Consider the following 20888-nt stretch of genomic DNA (forward strand, 5'->3'; position numbering starts at 1 on the left):
CATTTCAAGTACAAATAGAATACAATGACTTGTAAAAGTAAAAATAAAATAATGTTAAAACGTTACCCATTCTACAAATTTTCTCAGCAAATTAGCAGGCTTTAATCTTAAAAAGTATTCAAACTTCCTGCCAGGTGCCTAAATACTAATGGGGAACAAACAAAGAAAGTACAGTAATCTGCTCCCCCATTAGACTTCCTTTGTGAAAGGAAAAGTTTTTTACCAGTAAAGTAACACAGTTAAATCCATTCCTTTTTACAAAGTATGTCACCAGACTTGATCAACATTTTATAACAACCATTTCTATACAAAGCCATTACAGAAAATACATATTTTTCTCAAGGGCTATTTTTACAATTACTTGCAAATACAAAATAATGTTGTAATAAGCCTACAGCAAAAAACAATTCTCGCACGTTATAATAACATTACCAGTCTCTGTTGACACAGTTCACTACTAAATTACAGCTTCTCCTACCTCTTCATTCGAATACACTTTGTAATTAGAAAAAAAAAAGCCTCTGGCACCTTTGTTTGAAATGAGATTTGATAAAGCTTTTTACAGATTTTTTTTTTTAAATAACTTTGTAAATAGCAGTGGATTTCTTTTTTTTTCCTTAATTCAGGTTAGTTGAAAACCTCCACTTTCCAGAAATAATGTTGTGCATAAGTCTGAACTTTGCATTCCAAATCATTAAGCAACAACAGTCACAAGGAGACCTATTGATTACCAGTCCCTAATGACTGGAAAAATCATTTAAGAGCCGGCATGAAATGCAAACTGCTTCAAAATTAGAAGGTATTAGCAAAATTGTCTATGTATTCAAAGCACTTACCATGGAAACATTTGTATATCCATTAGCTGCAGTGTCTTCTGAGAGAGAGCACTTCTTTCACTTAGCTAACAAGACATTAATATAGAGAGCCCTTCCCTAAAGAAATGCCGTCTGTTTCACTCTGCCTTCCTGTTCCAGGAAGAGTTTTGTTAAGCTTTACACTTTATATGCCAGAGAAATCCTTTCTTTTCAGGATCCATCACAAAAGGAATAACAAATCTCAAATTTTTCAGATTTACTTCTTTGCATTTCTCCCCAAACAGGTTAGTCTAATCTCTTAGTGATTCAGTAGAACACCACCAGCTTTTTTCTAGCTTACCACCACTGGAATGCTGATGTACTTAACGTCAACTTTAAACCACGCACTCTCTTTCCCCAGGACATCCTGACTGCACACAATAGCTACTGACAACAATGAACTGTAGTAATCTTGCCATGTCTGGAAATGACAGCTATCTATCTATAGTTCTACAGATTTCAAAGCAAGAATAAAACTAGACAACTCTTTTAAGCAAGATTTCAGATGACATATAATGAACTTCAAAAAATCATATGACAGTGGTATTTTAAAATCTAAATCCAGTACCAGAAATGCAAGCCTAGCATGCAGTGGATCTCTATTTCTAAAGCTGTCTTCAAAATGAGGTGGGTTTGGCAATCTCATTAAAATGCTGCAGTATGCTGCAGTTTCAGCTCTTGGGTCATGCCATCAAAACTTTTTCGAATCAAGCACAGATCAGGCTGGGGAAGCCAAAACAGCCATGAAAGTTTTGGAAGTGAGAATTCCAGAAGCTGAAGTATTGCCTGAGGACATTTGAGCAATGCTTCTAAAAATGATGAAGGAAAGGCTGCCAGCTGTGGAGACTGAAGAGCAAGCAGGGTCTTAAGAAGGTGATGGGCAGCTCCCAGTGAGCTCACAGGCACACAGCCCATGGGACACAGCCATGCTGGAGGCAGCACAAGTTCGGTCACTGCCTCCAGCCTGCTGCCCACACACACGTGCAGGACTGGAGCAGCAAAGCTGCCTTGCCAGCTGCCTGCAGAGCCTGGTCAAGCTTGCAGAAATTTCCTCTTTGCAGGTCAGTTTTCTCATACATGATGGATACATATGACAGCATCACCATGTATTTTTTTAGACAGGAATACATCCTCAATCCTTGCTTTGCTAGCTGACTTATAAGAAGTAAGCAACCAGCCGACTTCTTCGAACTGAGTACCTTTGCAACCAATTTTGTCTTTAAACTCACAACAATGCTTTTAAAAACCTTTCAGAACTATGTCAAAAACAAAACAACCACCCAAGCAAACAAAAAACCCAACAGAGACCAAAAGACCACTCCCTCTCTGAAAACAAAGGCTTGTAATACCTCTTGTTATTACCACTCTTCTTCAGAAACATGTGAAATAAATGGGGAGAGGAACATAAGTAAAAAGAGCAATAGTATGGAGATTGGAAATAGGCAGAAGAATATTCTTGTATTCTAGAGAAGGTCAACTGTTCTACTTTTAGTCCTTAGTGCCACATTATTTCACCATCCTGCACTTACTACCAGATTTGGCAGCCTCCTCAAGTCAAGCTGGATACCACCAAAACAATTTCAAGGAACTGTTTCCTACTCCTTCCATAATAAATTTTGCTCTGAATGAGCATCACAGATACACCAACAAAACTGAATTACTTCAGTTCAGTTTTTTACTTCTTATTTAAGGTATTTCTTTTTGATGCAAAATTACTACAAAAAAGCCCATGTTTAAATAGGAAACTTCTACAAGACAAGCATAATTTTCAGCTTTACCAGGAATCAGTATTCATTCTAGTGATTAAGTCAAAGGGTGTAATTAAGAGCAGAAGAAGAGTACAAACTTGAATTCAGCATGGGATCAGGAGAACCATGTACTCTGGGGCCATCAACTATTTAAAGGCACTGAGTGGAAAAATAACAACTACAAATATGATGCTGTGCCAGAATGATACCAAGCAAGATGCTTCAGTAAGTCTCAATTCTTCCAGGTCAAGTGAGGTGCCATTTAAAAGACATTTTTCATGAAGCACTCAAGTAGGCATGTAGAAGTAGCAGAGTCCAAAGAGGCCCAGTGAGGCATGTCATGTCCAAGATACAACCAGAGAAATCAAACGTGTCATCTCCCACTCTTCTCACCACCATTTTCCCTCAACCTCAGTCCAAAATAGCACAGGTCTGACAAACCTGTACTGCCAAGCATGATTCAGGTAACATGTTACAGGTAGTTCTTCCTTCAGTCTATCTAAAAGGAAAAGCATTGAACATCCAAAGCAGAACAAGGGGCACATTTGTATCATTCCCATTGAAGGTCTTGAAAAATGGCCAAGAAGCTTGAAAAAGGGTGACACACACTCTAATTTTTGTTAGCCTTTGAAACAGTCACACTTGCAGTAATCTGAACAGGAGTGGGTAGTCCATCTGCACTGGACATTATGATTAAAGCAACTTGTCATGGCTATGAGAACACTTGGCAAGACACTAAGACTTCACGAGTCATTAAGGTTCCAAAGTTATTACAACTGATGAAATGAAGAGCAAATGGCATTTGTTTGTTATAATACCAGTATGTAGTTCCAATATGAAGTTCCAACAAACAACTGGATTTGAAACTGACATTATGCAAAGATTCAAAAACCAGGAGGTAAAATCAGGTGTAAATCTCAGCTTGTTTCTATTTCATCCTCTCCTAAATAAACATCCGAATTTTTCCATGTCAGGTTAATTTTCTTTCTAGTCATAAATCCAACTACAGAGAGCTTCAATATCTTTTTATAGTTCTGTCCTCCAATGACAAGAAACAGATGAGTCACATGAACTTTTCATAATGTCACATTAACAAAGCCAGGGAAGCCAGAGGAAAAAGGATACTGGATATGTTCTACCAGCTCCTCACATTCTTGTAGCTTCCTGTTTATTCAAAAGCTGCATTACCTCTGGTGAAATAACCACAGCTGAAAACATGTGAATGCATGTGTAACACACAGGTCAAAGTAAGCAAATCTGAGGTCTGATATGCTTATAATCACCACAATGTGCTGTATTCTTATTTCCGCTTTCTCAGTACCAGCTGTCATACACTTCAGTTTGAATATAAACTTGGAGCAGTATGATCTTCAGAAAAAGAACAGCTGTAAAAACCAAACAGGTGCTAAAGGCAAACTGCCCTCACATTTACCACAGATTATGTTGGGGGAGGTAATCTGTTTTCATACAGCAAAGGCTTCGCTGTTCATAGAGAAGCAGGACTGAAGTACCAGCCAGAAAGAGTCCTGAAGTCTTGACTCTCCCCATTTCCATCTCCAGAGGTGTGACAAATGCAGTATGTGTCTGAGCAAACACTGACAGGCATTACCAAAATCTTCATATCAAAGTACTTGTTTGTATCAATGGCTACAAACATTGAGGCAGTACTGCTGGTTTTCAGCTCTTGTAGATAGCAGTTCAACCCCCAGTGAAAGAAGATTTTCAAACAGGCTTCTCAACTCTATCCCAGCCTGCTTTTTTCCCTTTTCAGTTTTAAGAGCTGGGTTTCACCTTTTCAGAGGTAGGGGGCTGACTCATTCCTCCAGGAGATTGCAGGAAACCAGTCACCTGAGTGAACAGCTGAGCTCAAGTGCCCAAAGAGGGCCCCTAAGTGTTGCAGGATGACTGACATGATCCTGCTTTAGACTTCTGTGGATTTTGCATTTCATGCTATTCAGCTTGAGAGTTGTTCTAAAAGAATACAATATGACTTACTTGCATACCTTAGGTCACTTTTCATCAACATTTCTTAAATTAATTAAATTGAACATTGTCCTGCGACCACTGAAATTAGGGCAGAGTAGAGTACACAGTCATCTCAGCACAGCACTTAAGCATGGAAACAGCTGGAGGTGGAAGAATTATGTTCACTAAACAATTAATAAGCTCACTAAACACTGACTACCACTGTATGTGTGGTACTTTAACTCTCCCCAGGAACAATAAGCAAACAGCACCACAAGTGATACCCTCTGTGTTTCTGCTGTAATGTACAAACCTCTAAAGCAAGTTCAGAAGTTATAGTCCTGTCCCACAATCATCTGAAATACAGGTACAGAACGACAGGAAACTGTGTAACACAAAGAAAATGTGAAGTAGTATGCTTCTACCTGCCAAGATCAAACAAACTGGCAAAGGCATATATCAATAGGAAGAATCCATAAGAAGCTTGGAAGAATCCAATATATAGGAATCAGGAAGCTAAACACATTAGCATTTGAACTGATATTCCCACTTTACTCAATCAACAATACATTTCAGACATACTAAGATAAATAGGAAACAAGAGGGAAGGCCTAGACAAAGAAGAAAAACTAAACTGTGTCTCTGAAGGAAGATATCCTACATGATTTAACACAGGCAAGAGGCAGAGATTTAACCCTACTCAAAGCTGGTTCCACAGTAATATACCACAGTAGGAAGAGCTGCAGTCAAAGGTTACACAGAGAAGGAACAGGTTTCTGGGGCTGGAGCAATTGAGTACTTCATTATTTGCATTTGTCTGGCATGCTGAGAACTGCAGTAGCAAAGATCAACAACAGAAAGTATTAACATGTCTGCAATACTTTTGTTGCTATTGACACCTTTATTGACACATGGCTGCAATGCACTGGTGGAATTTAAAACTCTTCAACTACGCAGATTTGGATTGCTCAGAGATTTCTTCACCTGATATAAATACAATACCATCCCTACAGATTCACAAACTTAGGCAAAGATTCTTGGCAAATCTCAAAGTAGATAAATGCCAGGTTTATTACTCTGTGATATTATTCTGGATACTCAGGTAAAGAAAAGCTTAAAATCAAAGGCTTGTGCTTTTACAATTCAATGTGGGTTTGCACTTCACTTCTTATAAGCAGAATTCTATCACATCAATGAGAGAACAAGCTACTTAATATTACTCTTCACTTAAGGAAGGCACTTGTTTAAACAAGTATTACAGCATTAAGCTTAAAAAACCCCCGGTTTCTTCTGTATATGTAGAATTCTATGTATAACTCCAACCAATCAAGTCACTAATTGCAATTTTCCATGAATATGAAAGATAGTAATTCCTTACCTTTTACTTTTGCAATAACTGTTCCTGCAGCACTAAGAATATCAACTGAATTTAGAGTCTGATGTTTGTTTATCACTGCTTTTAAAACACGTAGTAACTCCCCCAGGCGTTCATGTACTACTTGATGCAGGCCATCATGATTTTCTGAAAAAAGTAAAGGAGAAACTTCATTAAAACAGTGAATTAACACCCAGTCCCTTGACAAAACTCTTTGATAGTATTCAGCTGCACGGAATCCTAGACCACATTGAAGCTGCGCTTACTTAAAATATAAAAATTGTTAAAAACAGAGTTATAATAGCAGCTGCCAATAGTAAACTTGCAATATTGTACATCATTTGCACAAACTTATTTCTCACAAAAAGTGAAGCAAGTATACTTTGAAAAGAGGAGGGAGGGGGGTGTGGGAATTCTAAAACAATACTTTAGGACTTCTAAATTAAACCATCATTTTTTTCTTATGTCATTTCAACAACCACCATTTTGATAGTTACCTATATGAAAAAATTATCAACTAAAGCAGATTCTGATTTTTCATTAAGTAATTCTTCACCTGATACAAATTCAACACCTGATACAAACATATGTATGTTTGTAAATTAAAATTTCTGGCAAATGTTGGTTAGTTTTTAATTAAAGTATCAGCAAAATCTTAAGCATCTTTAGTTTATAAGCCTAGATCTACAAAGGTCTGTCTTTAAGCATGTCAGTCCTGATAAGTAAGTTGAACATCTAAATTAGGCCAAATCAGAAAAATTCTCAAACACACTCTAAGATGGTGATGCTTTTTACATGCCTCTTGCTATGTGCTCTAAATGCCAAACTCATCTAAGTTTTTTACAAAATACTTATTGTTGCATCCACAGCACAGGTTAAAGCACAATCTGTTCTGTTACAGAAGAGGTGCTGGTGCATGGAATTAAAGTTTCTCATATGCTAGAGTGCTGCGTTGCAAGTTGTGGTAAAAAGCTTTCAAATTCAGGAAAGTCTAGCTTATGAAAAAGAAAAAGAGGATCTAATAGAAGCTGACTCACTTCCCCACCGAGCAGGGCAATTCTGTGTTGTCTGTGGCCATGATAACAAACAGGTCAATACAGACAATCACAGTACAGTGCAAATTGATCCAGTGTTGCTCAGAGAATAGTTTCAACTCAGAGCCATTTTTTTCTGGTGACACGACATTATATTTAGGCTAGAGGCACCTAAATTTTTCTGAGGGATCCACATAGTACAACATGACACATCAGTACAATAGATCACTGCTGTCAGGCATGCAGGTGGGGAGGCTACACACAAATTTTATGTTTGTATCAGGTACAATAGCAAGTCTCCTAAGGACCACCATGCTTCAGACTTTATTCCCCTACATGCCACATATCAGGAGACTTTTTTTTTTCAACTCAGACTGGCTTATAGATTGTTAAAGGAATAAACCTTGACTCAGGAAGTACACTAAGGTAAAGACTATCTACCATTCACAGGCACTTTTCCTGCTGGAAGGGAAAAGCAAGATCTATCTGTAACAGGACACACAAAAGTCTAGGAAAATCCATCTTACTCAGCTGTAAATTGGGAAAGTTCTAAGTAACTTGTTAAAAAAAAATGACCACCCAGTTGTGGCTTTATCTTCATTTACACCTACATATAATGATTTTTAACTGACTCAATCACAGCTAAGGCAAAAAAATGTCAAAAGCCTGGTACTCAACATGGCCATGATTCAGTGCATCCACATTAGCAGCACAGGTTGTTTACAACAAACACACACTGATGTCAGGGCATACTATAGCTCAGAGTTCAGAACTTTGTGGGGAAAGCAATCCAGGCTGGAAGTGGTTTCCATGAGAGCAACAACAGTAGAAGCTGTGGACTTGCATAAGAAATGACAACACAGAAAATATCTTAATTATAGTAACATGTTGTCTTCAGGAATTAGGATATTAATAGTAAGAGGTAATTCAAATCAGTTCATTAAAAAATACGTGTGTAGACTTAAGTTTTGAAATTCTTACGGAGATAGTCTTTGGAGTTCGTATCTTATCTCTTCTTACAGACCTCCAGAGGTAGACAAATATTCCACAATCTTTCATCTGAACTAATTATTTTTATTGGCAGGGTTGGGATGGATGGGTTTTTATGAAGGTATCTGAAGACTATATAGCAGAAACATCCCCATCAGCCATCTCTGTCTAACCAGGATGCATGCAGCCCTCACATGAAGGACATGAATATTGTGGTCAATGGACTAGACTTGGTCAGCACAAGGACACCATTTGACTGGAACTGCATCTCTTGCCTAGTCAAAATCATGATGGCGTCCCTGCCTTATGACACACAGGTGCTCACAGACCTGTCTGGGGAGAAGAACTAATCATGTGATCAGAACACCCAGCCCTATGGCCAGATCCTTTTAGCAATGTGGGTGGTAGATTTTTGTACCCCTAGCAATCAGCGAGGGGAAACAAGGCCATAAAGCAGCCCCACCAATCTACAGATTATTTTGAGTGCTCAGGAAGGAGTATAATACAAACATACATCAAGCAGCATGATTTATTCTTGGGACTTCAATGTGACTCAAAACTACAGACTTGTCATTAAAAGTCAAAAAAGTCTCTTAGGGTTCCTTATGTATTAAGTGAAGACAAAAAACAACACCCCGACAAAGACTAATTAAAGCAAAATTGATCCCAAAATGCAGTTTCATACTATTAAAATTTGATAATATATCTTGCCAGAACAATAGAGCTGGGGGGAAAGGCAAAATAAGTAAGAAGGGGAAAAATGAAAGAAAACTCTTGATGTGGACAAACCTCTTCAAGTCTGAAACAGAAGTAATAAGCTTCAAAGGGAAATGCTAATGGGAAACAACCACTGAGTTGAATTAAATGTTTATCATACCATCCAGGAGAACACTATCACTAAAATAATGCACTCAAGCAGGAGATGACTTATTTGTACTCTCAAAAGCAAAGGTCTGGCTACACCCAACTGAGATTTCTTTGTATTCCATCACTGTATCATTTGTTTACAAAATATCTGGAACATTGTTTCTGTGCCTCCAGAAGACAAAAGATCTGTGACAAGTGGTGCTTGGGGTGAGGTGGGGGCAGAAGTCATCAGGAACCACAACTACGCTGCATTCACAATAACTGAGACCAAACAGACATTAAACCAGAGATTTCCTGGGCAGGACGGATTTAGAAACCCCAGGTAGCAAAACAGCCAAAATGTGTCAGATGAACAGAAACAGAGTTTGAATGGTAAGAAGTCTGAAAATGGCTGAGATCAAAACAATGGTAGAACAAATACACTGAAAGGAATGCACAAGGAAATGTGTCTCCAATGGGTTCCTGCAGCAATTCAATCTAACTGAAGTAGTCACAAAAAGTATTTACTTTCAGTTTTTCCTCTGTTCCTTGTATTGCTGTACACAGTCATTGATGCACATGAAGTCAGCAGGAAATTCTCCACCAATGCATGCCATATTGTTTTAGAACCACTCTCAAAATTAACAGCATGAAACACAAAATCCACAGAAGTCTAAAGCAGGATCATGTCAGTCATCCTGCAACACTTAGGGGCCCTCTTTGGGCACTTGAGCTCAGCTGTTCACTCAGGTGACTGGTATCCTGCAATCTCCTGGAGGAATGAGTCAGCCCCCTACCTCTCAAAAGGAGAGAACCAGCTCTTAAAACTGAAAAGGGGGGCAAAAAAAACCAGGCTTGGATAGCGTTTAGTAGCCTATCTGAAAATCTTCTTTCACTGGGGGTTGAACTGCCATTTACAAGAGCTGAAAACAAACTCTTCCAAATGAAAGCATGCTCTGTAGGAGAAGTGGAGAGAGAAGGACAGGATGAAAAAGCATGTATTCAAAGCTGACAAGTCTAATATACAAGAATGACAGTACAAAGCAGCTGGAAAGTCTGTCTGCCAAGCCATCACAGTAGCCCACTATTGTCACTGTCATCCCAGTCCTCAATGGTTTTGGTCACCACATTTTGTAACCGCTCACACATCTTTAATGTAAAAGTATAATCTACCTATTTTCTAATTTTACATATTTCTCAAAGGGAAGCCTTTGTTTAGTAAGTTACAAAGCAATAATGTCCTTACAGCCATGGATTCTATTCATGCAAAACAAAATCAAATTTGCTCATCAAGCTTGTCAGCACCAGCCACCCTCCCTGCCAAGTCAGGGCTGGTCACAATACACGCAGTCGGGAAAGGCACTGCTGTGTCAGTTGGCTGGCATTCTTTTGTCTGACCTGATTTATTATTGGCCCAAACATTTCTGAAATTGTTTATGTCAACAAACGTTTGGCAGGATAAGCTTAAATACAGAGTACCAGTCTTTCCCCCACTACACTGCTCTTCAGACCCATACAGGAGATGTACATGCAATTCTACTTACTGCTTCTCCAATATTAAGGCCTTTTAACAGCAGCAGACTCTCTATTACTCAATTTCCACCAGTCCCAAAAGAAGGGAAACCACTAATACAACTATTGTTGTGCTGTGGCTAAAAGTTTGTTTAGAACAGAATAAAGACAGGGTAGCAGTTTAGATAAAACAACTGAAAAGTAACACATCCCTGCAAAATTCTTTGAGTCAGAATGCATGTGAGACTGTCAAAGCAGATATTCTAGTTCACTCTCTTTAGACTGGGGGAAGTCTACAGAAACTCACCTCACTGGTCAAAATCTTACTATAAACAAGGTACCTTGGAGTTTTGCACAAATATTTTCTGCATCTACCTTCACAAATACACTATGCCTTCACAAAGATCAGCATCTACAGAGAACTCACTCTGGACATTTCCAGTAGAATAAACGCAACTGATGAGAACCCCTAAATCCCATGGTAGCCATCACCTTCACTAGGTCTAGTCCTCATTTTGGGAATGCCCTTTGTAAATCTGTTCTCCTGGGATCAGCTGAAGGGTGTGTACTTCACCTCCCCTTCAGCTGAAATACAATAATCTGAACTCCAGTTTTAGGCACCATTTCACATCTTCTCCATGAATCCTAACCTCTTTCAGAACAAACAGGCCAGCCAAATAATATTGCAGGATGGTAGTGAGAACAAGCACACAAACTCAGAAGCAATTTCCCCAATATCTGGATCCAGAACTTTAATACCTTCTAGAATGCAAACAGTCAGCTTCTCATCACTTTCAGTCTTGGAAGGATTCAGAAGAAAGAGGTTTGAGTAACCAACATTCCAATATTCAAGACCAATATCTTGGCTAGGAGACCATTCACTCTATTTATTAAAACAATCTCATTTTGACCTTTAAGTAAATTATATACTGTTTCTATTACATTATACAGAAGGATTACATGGTGTCACTATTTATGCCACCTAGGGCAGGGAAAAAAAAATCAGCATTGGAATGAAGATGATCCAAAGTAAAACAGATTTTATCTAAAATCTCATTATTATCATCTTCATCTGCGTCCATATTGCATACTGGGACACTGTCAGCACTCCAGTCTGAACCTGATCCAGACTATGAGACTTCCCAGTGAGCATCACAGAGTAGGCAAAACAATCACATAATAATGAACTATGTGGAAATCACCTAATTCCTACATCTGCAGTTTGGCAAACAGTCCCAGATTAAACCATCATTTTCTTTTTGCCTATCTCTGTCAGCCCCATTCTAACACAATTAAGAGCCTGGCATATTTGTTTGATCTAACAGAGTTCACCACCACATTCAAAAGACCACAAGAATTAATCAAACACACAGTGAAAGCAAGTTTTATATTGACTGTGGTTTGACCATAGCAAAGTTACCTATGTCCCTGCACTCTGCTCTACCATCAAAGCAGTTTTCTTAAGGCAGTAAGCATATGAGTTAGACATGGTCTTCATTGATTATATGGATACAAAATGAACAAAACTTCTTCCTTTAATGGTGGCAGAGATATTTTGGTGGTCATAGTTCAGGAGCGATGAGAAACCAAAAGTCTTAGCTAACATATTTCTTCCTTTAATTGGCTACATGCTGCAGATGTAAGGAAGGAAACATTTTAATTCACTGAAAAACTCACTCAGAGAATTCCTGGAAGAATTTATTCCTGCTAAATCTCTAGCAAGGTTGGAAGCTGCAGAAGGGTCTAGTAGAGTCATCATCTTTCTACCCTGTGCACAATGCAGAATAAGAAGTTACCTACCCATCCCTCTGTCAAGAAACATAGTACTTGAAGCTTCCAAATTAGCAAGATAGCCAGTCCCAGCCTTTTTGTTCATCAGTATCATGGCAACCCCTGTTGTCATGGCATCATTAAAACACACCACACTAAATTCATAGTCTTGAGCAGCGTGTGCTCCAACCAATGTTCTAACTACATCATACTGCAGCAAAACATTACAATTTATGGAAAATAACCAGTTAAACAACTATTTCGATGAGAAAAATCTAGGGACACGTGAAGTTTGATTAGAAATGAGGAAAACAAAGTAATAAAAATAGTAACCCAAACCCCTATAGTTGAAATAAAAGCATTAGAGTTTTGAAAGGGTTTTTTTTTTTTGAAAAGAGCAATATTGACCCAGTTCAGTGAGAATGCACTGAGACTTCCTGCAAACAGCTCACTGAATGCAGTACTGAAAGCAGCACTGATTCCAGTTATTCCACACAAATAATGCTTTTGTAATACAAGAAAGCATTTAACATTTGGAAAGTCTATTGTCTCTTTACTGTTAAACTACTGAATTTATTCTTCAAGTCAGGTTGCACAAATTTAGGGTAAAATAAAAAAGCACCTAGTACTTACCTCTTCTGTAATTTTAACAGTAACAGCTTTGTCTTTACTTTTTGAAATAAGCACCCTGTATATGTAAGCTTGCAATTTTTGCAAAATATCCCTGAATAGACCACAAAACTATCCCCCATTAGTTAATCCTTCCAGGCTGTTTCCTAGCATGATGACTTTTTGTAATATATCACAAATGCCCAAATAACCCTTTCAAATTTGTAATTTGCCATTAGGGACTGGCCAAAATACAACATTTTATCCATTTAGATTCAACCACTAACCATGCTGATCAGCCTCTGATGTGACCTTGAGCTGTGCTGGTTTTTGTTTTTCATTAAACTGGGCTAACATTCCTACCCCATTTTAGTTATGGGCCAATTCTGTACTTGGGAATTCAACACTTTTCTGGGAAGTCCTTCTTGACTACATATATAGAGCAAACCCAGACTAAATTAATTTTCAGATATTAAAGTTACAAAAATAAAGATGTCTTAAAACAATCTTTTCAAATGTCAATAAAATAGGTGTATATGCAAAATACATCAGAATAATCAAAATCTTATAATTCTGCTTACACTGAAAGCAGTTACATATTTTCCTTTTGTTGGTTTGCCAACTGACATCAGCAGAAAAGCTGTTACTTATCATTTGTCTCACATTTAGATTCAAGTATGAACTTCCCATTTGTTAAAGTAGGGAAGCCTTTCAGAAAAAACCTACCACAATGCAGTTTTTACTCTATTTCAAAATGCTGTACAATACATGCCTTTAACTTTTTTATTCTATTAGCCTTGCAATTCCAGTCAACTAACCCAGATGTGTTCAGCAATGCAGGTTAATCTTTAGAATACTTTAATCTTTTACTAAACCAAAATTTAGAGACCAGAAACCAGTAATGAATGAAAATTGCTAGTGTTTCCTTACTTACCCATTTCTGACAAATGAGAGTGAAAACACTACATGGTCATTTTAGTCACTGTTCATTTCCCTGAATCTTCCCAGAGATTAAGAATAAATCTAGGTGAGGATAATGCTTCAGAAGTTTCAGGACACAAGTTAAAATTGTAAATTGTCAAGTGGACATAAGGCTATATTCTTTAGTATGAATTAGCAATAAATCTGATCAGTCACAGTTCATAAAAAATCATATCCATTGGGACAGGCATCTAGTAGTGACTAGTTACTTATTTCTTATTCAAGGATATTTCACTAAAACTTAGTCAAACAGTCACTAGACTGAACAGCTGCCAGTGGAAGACACTGTTAAAATAAAATGAGAACCCTTATGCTCTAAGCAACTATGTTCCTTGCATACTGGTTCCAGTTCTGAGAGTATATCAAGTAATATTCACTCAACATTTACAGCACAAATTTTATTTTAAAAAGAGCTAATCACAAAATGAAACCATCTCCAGCAAGCTGATCATACCATATCAAACTGGCACACAGAGTAGTATGAAAGTTATGGTTTATTAATTCTAAATAAAATTAATTTAACCTTTGGTAACCAACATTGAGAGATGATCAAACAATACTTAACCTTTAAGTCATGTTAATTTCAGTCCAAAATGCTGTTTGTTCTACCTGACTGCTCCTTCCACTTTTAGCCTAAGCCACTGACAGTGAAGAAGCATGTTACTGCTACCTGCCCACCTAGTTTTCAAAAGACCACACAAAGCCAGGATTACAAGATAATATGGTATTAAAGAAGGGATGTGTTATTTTGTGCATTTATTTTAAAGGATTTTTTAAACACAACTATGGACTGCTATAAGATGTGATAGTAGTTCATTTCTGGTTTGTTGATTAAAAGAAAAAAGTTGCACTTGAAAATCAACTTAGATTTAAAGCTGTATTCAAGTCCCTAAAGCAGCAACTGGTAACATTAGTTGTCTAGAAAACTGGTGAACATAAAGGATTAAGGATTATGTGAAGTCCTTTCACTGCTGAAACAGCCACCCAAGAGAGTAAAACCTGACTGCATAGCTCACATGTGTCAGAGCCATTTCAATGGTCCAAACAAAATACTTTTTAAATCTTCCCATTTACTGAACTCAGGAACAGTCAATCTCCACTGCAATATAGTGCTTTGATATCAGTTAATTCACATCAAAACATTTTTGAAGATCTTTGTATGAAGAGAAAACATGGTACCATTCTCATTAAGGCAGCAACCAATGTCACACTGGCACTTGCACATCCCAAAAGACAACAGTAACTCACTGTACATCTCACCATGAATTTTTAACAGAGTAGTATTTCTAAATAGAGACCTTGCAGAAAGGTGAGAAACACAGCAGAATTCATTTGCTTTGTGGTTCTGGATTTACCCATCTGTTTCTCCCCAGTGCCACTGAAGTTGTCATTCCAGGCATTCAGTGCTATACCAAAACTTTATATGCCTCAGACCTATTGCTTTCTTTCCAAATTAAGTTCTCAGCCACCTTCTCTAAAATCTCATGTCTAGCCATCATCTGAAACCAACTACAGCACGAAGGAGTTCTCCATTGCTTGCTGAATTTGTTTGCTTGTCCTTAACACAAGGGCTTAAACATGAATACCAGAAAGCATCTAATCTGACCACTCTGCAGCCTGAATCCTACTGTTAGCTTCCCCTTCACCACTGGCATCAGCTATTTATCACAGTCACTTTCTCAAAGCCCTTCACAAACTGTCTTCACTCAACTATCACAATTCACATGTGCTGCTAAGCTTTCAGACAAATAATTTGCAGCTTACTCAACACAGAACAAAGCATACAGAACTACCCCTCAAAAAAGCTGCCTCCTTCAACTGCTCTTCTGTTGGGAGTGGACAACCTACTTGTGAGCTGAGACCATACTGACTGCCAATCTTCACTGCTCTGCACCTCCACCACTTCAGTGATTCCAGTAAACACTTTTTTCCCCACTTGTTGTCAGCACTGAACAACTTCTGGACAGACCTTTTAGTTCCATAGTTGTGGTAGAACAAAGTAACTTACAAACCCTGTACACAATAAATGAATGAAATAAAAAGTCCACAGGAGAAACAAACAAAAAACAAACAGAAAAGCATTCTACTAAAGAATCCATTCATACCACTACAAACACCAAAACAGGATAAATCTGTGAACACTGAGAAGTCTTTAAGCTAATGCTTCAAGAATACCATGTCCACAACTATTTCAGTGACATCTCAGCTTAAAAGTAGAGCTAAGAATATAGCTGTAGTCACCAAAAGTAGAATATCTGAGATATTTTTTTGAATATATATGAGATGTTACATTCCCTCACAACACAGAGCCCAAAAACAATCACACCTGCATAAATTGGGAAAATTTAAATACAATACTTAGAGAAGAACTTGGAAATGCTAAGTATAATGTCAAGTCCTAAAGATATGAAAGCCTCTTTCTGAAAAGGCATGAAAGTGCTTTAATTCCACCATACAAATATACTTCCTGCAAATATACCTTACTGATCTACAAACCTGCAATTGACATTTTCCACCATTTTTTAATTTTCATTTTTTTAATGCATCTTTGCTGAAACTTCCTCACTAGGTCTTTCCCATCTTGCAGATTTTTAAAACCAGGGAAAGACTGAGAAGATTTAGAACACCTGATTTCATTCTGAAATAAGAACCTCCCCTTCCCTTCAGCAGGTTCGTGTAGCAAGCTCCACAATCCCACAGTCATTCTGTGACTCACAGATAAGTAGCACTAACAGAACTTATACCAACATCATGAACTGCTGCAACACCCACCTGGAGGCCCTGAACCAAAGTTATACACAGCAGAGAGAATCAGCAGATTTGAAAAAGGGGACATGTTATATTACTAAAATAGCTTAAATATCTGAAGTAGTTCAGTAATGACAAAGAAAACAAGACTGAAGAGCTAAGTGTTGTTAACGTAAGGTTAAAACTGGTTTATCAACTAAAAATAACTGTACTTGGCAAGTAAGAATTCCTACATACTTTTAAAAATTAGTCCAAGAAATTATTCAAGCAATAAAGGAGAAAAAAATGGGGAAAAAAGAAAAAAAATCCTTTGTTCAGCTAAATCTCAGCCTCAACAAAAGAAAATTCCTCCAGTGCTAGGTTTTGCATTTACACTGTTCTGTAACAAATGCCATTAAGATCAAAGTTTAACTCACACATAAGTATTTTCTACAGCCTTACATGAGTCATGTCCGTCTTCCATAAAAAAGGGGCTTTTTAGGCAGACAAAGGAATAAGCCCCCATAAAATCCCTATGCTCCTGAGGAAAGGGAAACACCTACATACAAAAATCAAGGTCCAAGCTCTGTATCACATCTCCTACCCTGCCATGCTGTTCTAACTCTAATCCATTACCAAGACATTAGCTCTAACAATCAAATCACTAGAACTGTCAGATTTGATGAACATTTGCTCAGAATTAAGCAACATGTCAGCTTCAGTTCTGTGACCTAGCTACATAAATAGGAAGAACAAACACTTCCAACAAAACTGGTGGAAAAGGAATGGTTTAGTCCATGAAGCCTTCATAAACTCAAGATCATTAAGATGACAATTACAACTGTTAACTCTATGCCATCAGACATACACAAATTATTTGTATTGATGTTCTTCTTTTATGTTTCAACTTTGATAAATTGGTGCAGGAGCAAAATGAGAAAATTGAATATTTTTGTGAATCTGCTATAATACATTTTGCCAAGAGTGGAAAACTCATTTATGGCAAGTGTTTTTTGTTTTGTTTTTAAACACAAGAGCTCCTACATGTATGTGGGAATTGCTGTTTAGAACACAAGACTTAGACTGAATATAGGTCAATTCTTATCTTTCAGATGTTATGACAGAGTTCTTTCAGAGATACAAGTTGTTTTTGGTTCAAGTGTTCCTGCTTCTTAAACTGTAAACTACATTAGGATTTTTGTTGCTGCAAGGCCTAGCTTTACTTTCAAAAATTAAAATACTACTATTCATCCACTTCCTCACTAGTGACCTTTCATCTTGCTGTTGCCATTTCAGTTCCATTAGTCTAGCTGCTGTGATGGAAAGGGAAGCTAATTCTAATTAACACTCCAGCCAAGGCTCTAAGTGTTTTGAGCTCCTTTTGTACATCAGAGATGTGAAAAGGAGAAAGAGTGAAGTTTTTCCTCGTATTACATTTTTTTGCACTTCAAAAGCAACGTAAGAATAAAAAACGCCTGTGCTCTCTTATAAATAGCTCAGAGTTTTCCTAAAGAAAGATATGCTAATGATTTAAGTCAACCAAAATATCTGACTGCACATAAGGGTTGATTTTACATTTTGAACACTCACCAGCCTTCAGGACATGCCCCCCCCTTTCTGACTGCTGATCTTAGACACTATAGCAACAAGTGAACATTTGTTCTGAAGGAATGTGGAGTATGCAACTGGGGGAGGGGTAGTACTATCAGCCACAAACTTATCTCCTGGTCCACTAAGTTATTATTTAACTTCAATCTTCTCTGAAACTGAAGAAACACCATTTACTATCCAACATAAGCAACCAGCATTTAACAGGCAGCTTACACTTTGACTAAGAAGAACACAGATTTGCTTGAACTCAACCTCAAGAGGAGATTGGTTTTTTCCTCTTGTTCAGAACAGTGGAAACAGAAGAGTTGTTCCACGACTGCAGACGAGTTAAGCAGGACACTACCACTGCAAACTTGCAAAACCAAACAAAATACCCACCTCCTCTGGCTCTGCTCACAGCATCTGAAAGTCCAAGACTCCCTGACTAAAGCCTGCAGCCAGCAGACTCAGAAAACAGGAGGCTTGGGCAAAACAGCCTGGGGGATGATCTGGAGTGAAATGAAAAGAAAGGTGGGAAGTTTGCTCTCCCAGATTAAGTGTAACATTCCTGGGGAAAACCTATGGTTCATAACTATGCCTGCCTCCCATAAACTGACTGTAGATAACCTTGTTTTGCACTGCTATGGGTTTGCCTTCATCCAGGCTCTACATCACACTTTCTCTGCCTAGCTTCTCAACTCTGAGGAAACTGGACAGGAACATGACTCAGGGCCAGGGATCTCAGTGTTTTCTGTCCTAGAGAGGGACAGAAAATGACAGTGTGAAAGTGAAGGAAGCATGGGAAAATGACCAGGAGGTCCCGGCTTGCTGTGGTCCTACAGCTACACTAAAAGAAGCAGCCTGTCTAATTTATTTTTTCCCCTCTGAGTTTTGCCATTTAAAAAAACCAGGAAAACCTCTTTTTAAAAGTCACTACTATTACTTTTCAGTTCTTAGCAATAGTTTCACTTGCTAAAGAAAATTTAAGGAACTATTTACTTCATTCTTATCCTTGTTTATATTCTTCACATCTTTTAGCTTGAAAGACTATTTCAGATTTGTGAAAGGACAATTTCAGTTTCAGATTGATAGAACTTCTACTTAGCAGTGACTACTACTTGGAGGTATGTGAAAGGGTGTACTAAGGAATTTCCAGGTCAGAAAGACTGGAAGCAGATATGACTGTGCACGTAAGAAGCAGGTTTCAGAAAGCCAAGTTTAGAAGGTGACTGTCAAATTCAAGTGTGCCAAAAGCTCAGTGCTGAGGTGACTGGTTAATTTGTCATCTCCAAAGGGCATCCTCTGCTTGCTGTTCTCCTCACCACCACCCCACCTTTAATACACCCCGGCAAACTCAGCATTCAACAAAGGAGACAAAAGAATTGATAGAGGTTTTAGCAGTGTATGCTGTGATGCCTGGAGGGCCACACCAACTCTGCCCAGAGCCTCACAGTCTTGTTCCATTTTAACCTCTGGCCCCTTGTTCTTTTGCCAGCCACCTTCTCCCTTTTTGCTGGCACTCGGTACAACCTTACAGCCAGCTCATGGAACTGATCCAGCTAAAAACTAATTCCTTTCTTCCTAGGACTAGTTTTCAGGTAGATCTGCCTCCAAAGCTTGGCTTGCTATGCAGACACCAGAGAACTACCACTAGTGTCAAGGAGAAACTGTGAGATCACATCAGCTCATGTAGAAGTTTCTTTGTAAACTGTTGTGGAAATAGACTATCAGCATGTAAAACAAAACCCCAAACAGAACAAGCTTTATAATGAGAAAACAGGAGGCTGAGATGCATCTGGAGGATTTTAAACAATTACAGAACTCTATCAACTTTTAAGCTGCTATGGAGAGGGGAAAATAAAGGCAATTTCTGCAGGAACACATCAGAAGTTATTCCTTGCAGCTGCCCCAGCCTGGTTTAGTCCTGCCCTTCCTGCTACTGAGGCTCAAACAGCACTCCTGCTAACTCTGCCATGGGAACCATAACGTCCAAAGCAGCAAACACAAGTTGTCAGAATTCACCTTTTAACATCTAATTTGGTTCAGCAAAAGGATGAGCAATCATAACAGGCAAATGCATTTGAAACATGCAGTTAGTTCCTTGTGGATCAAGTTTGAATAGCGCTACAAAGTACAAAATATTACATTTTAATAATAAATCACAAAATTATTCTTCAGATACTGCAAGCATACACTTTGACAGATTCTGGAAGGGATAAAGTTTAAAACTCCACTTTAGACTATCTGTCAACATCCTCAACTATTTCTCATTCTGTAATATTATGTATTAGTTACTAGACAGTTTGTTTTCCTTCTTTTTTCTGCTACAAGGAATAAGAGAAACAATGTGCTACACACTACATGGATTTCTCTGCTTTTTTCTACCAATTCTAAAAGGTCATTTAATAATTCACAAGCAGGTTGTTTACACATTTGATAATCACTATGTTTTCACAGTTCCCACAAGTTAGTTGCCCTGACAGCATTTTCTTTTCCCTTCTCTCAAAGTTTTTTATTTATCAAACAAAACACTACCCAGCAGAAAACCAGCACCATCTTCCACAAAAACTAGTCCAACTGCCCTCAAATTAAAATAAATACAAAAAACTCTTCCAAATGTTGCTTCCAGAAACTGCTGCAAAGAAAAGTAAATACTTTATCAGATCCTTGTTTAGAGCAGTTTGCCCACCTACCAAGCAATAATAGTATAAGGTGTCATTAGACAGGTAAATACATCTGGTTTAAGGTGTATCAAAGACAGCACCTTTCACTGAGAAACATCAAAATTGGAATAAAGAACAAACAGCAAAATTACACCAGTATTAAAAATTATCATAAATTTAATCTGTAATCTTCACTGCAGCAACTAATGAGCTTCAGATTTCCC

General features: G+C 38.0%; 1 protein-coding gene across 11 annotated transcripts in view; it reads right to left on the reverse strand.

The window, feature by feature from the left end:
• The window catches only part of ARHGAP29 (Rho GTPase activating protein 29), a 49009-nt gene that overhangs the window by 20239 nt on the left and 7882 nt on the right, over positions 1–20888 (reverse strand). For 10 of the 11 annotated variants that reach the window (XM_059854283.1, XM_059854277.1, XM_059854276.1 and 7 more), the window contains one exon: positions 5946–6089. In XM_059854283.1, coding sequence (XP_059710266.1) covers positions 5946–6089 — 144 coding nt within the window. Of the gene's footprint in view, positions 1–836; positions 1368–5945; positions 6090–20888 lie in introns of those variants that run through there. The other variant, XM_059854284.1, reaches the window with a different exon arrangement.

Source organism: Haemorhous mexicanus, chromosome 9 (assembly GCF_027477595.1).
Source record: "Haemorhous mexicanus isolate bHaeMex1 chromosome 9, bHaeMex1.pri, whole genome shotgun sequence".
In the NCBI taxonomy this organism is placed as follows: Eukaryota; Metazoa; Chordata; class Aves; order Passeriformes; family Fringillidae; genus Haemorhous; species Haemorhous mexicanus.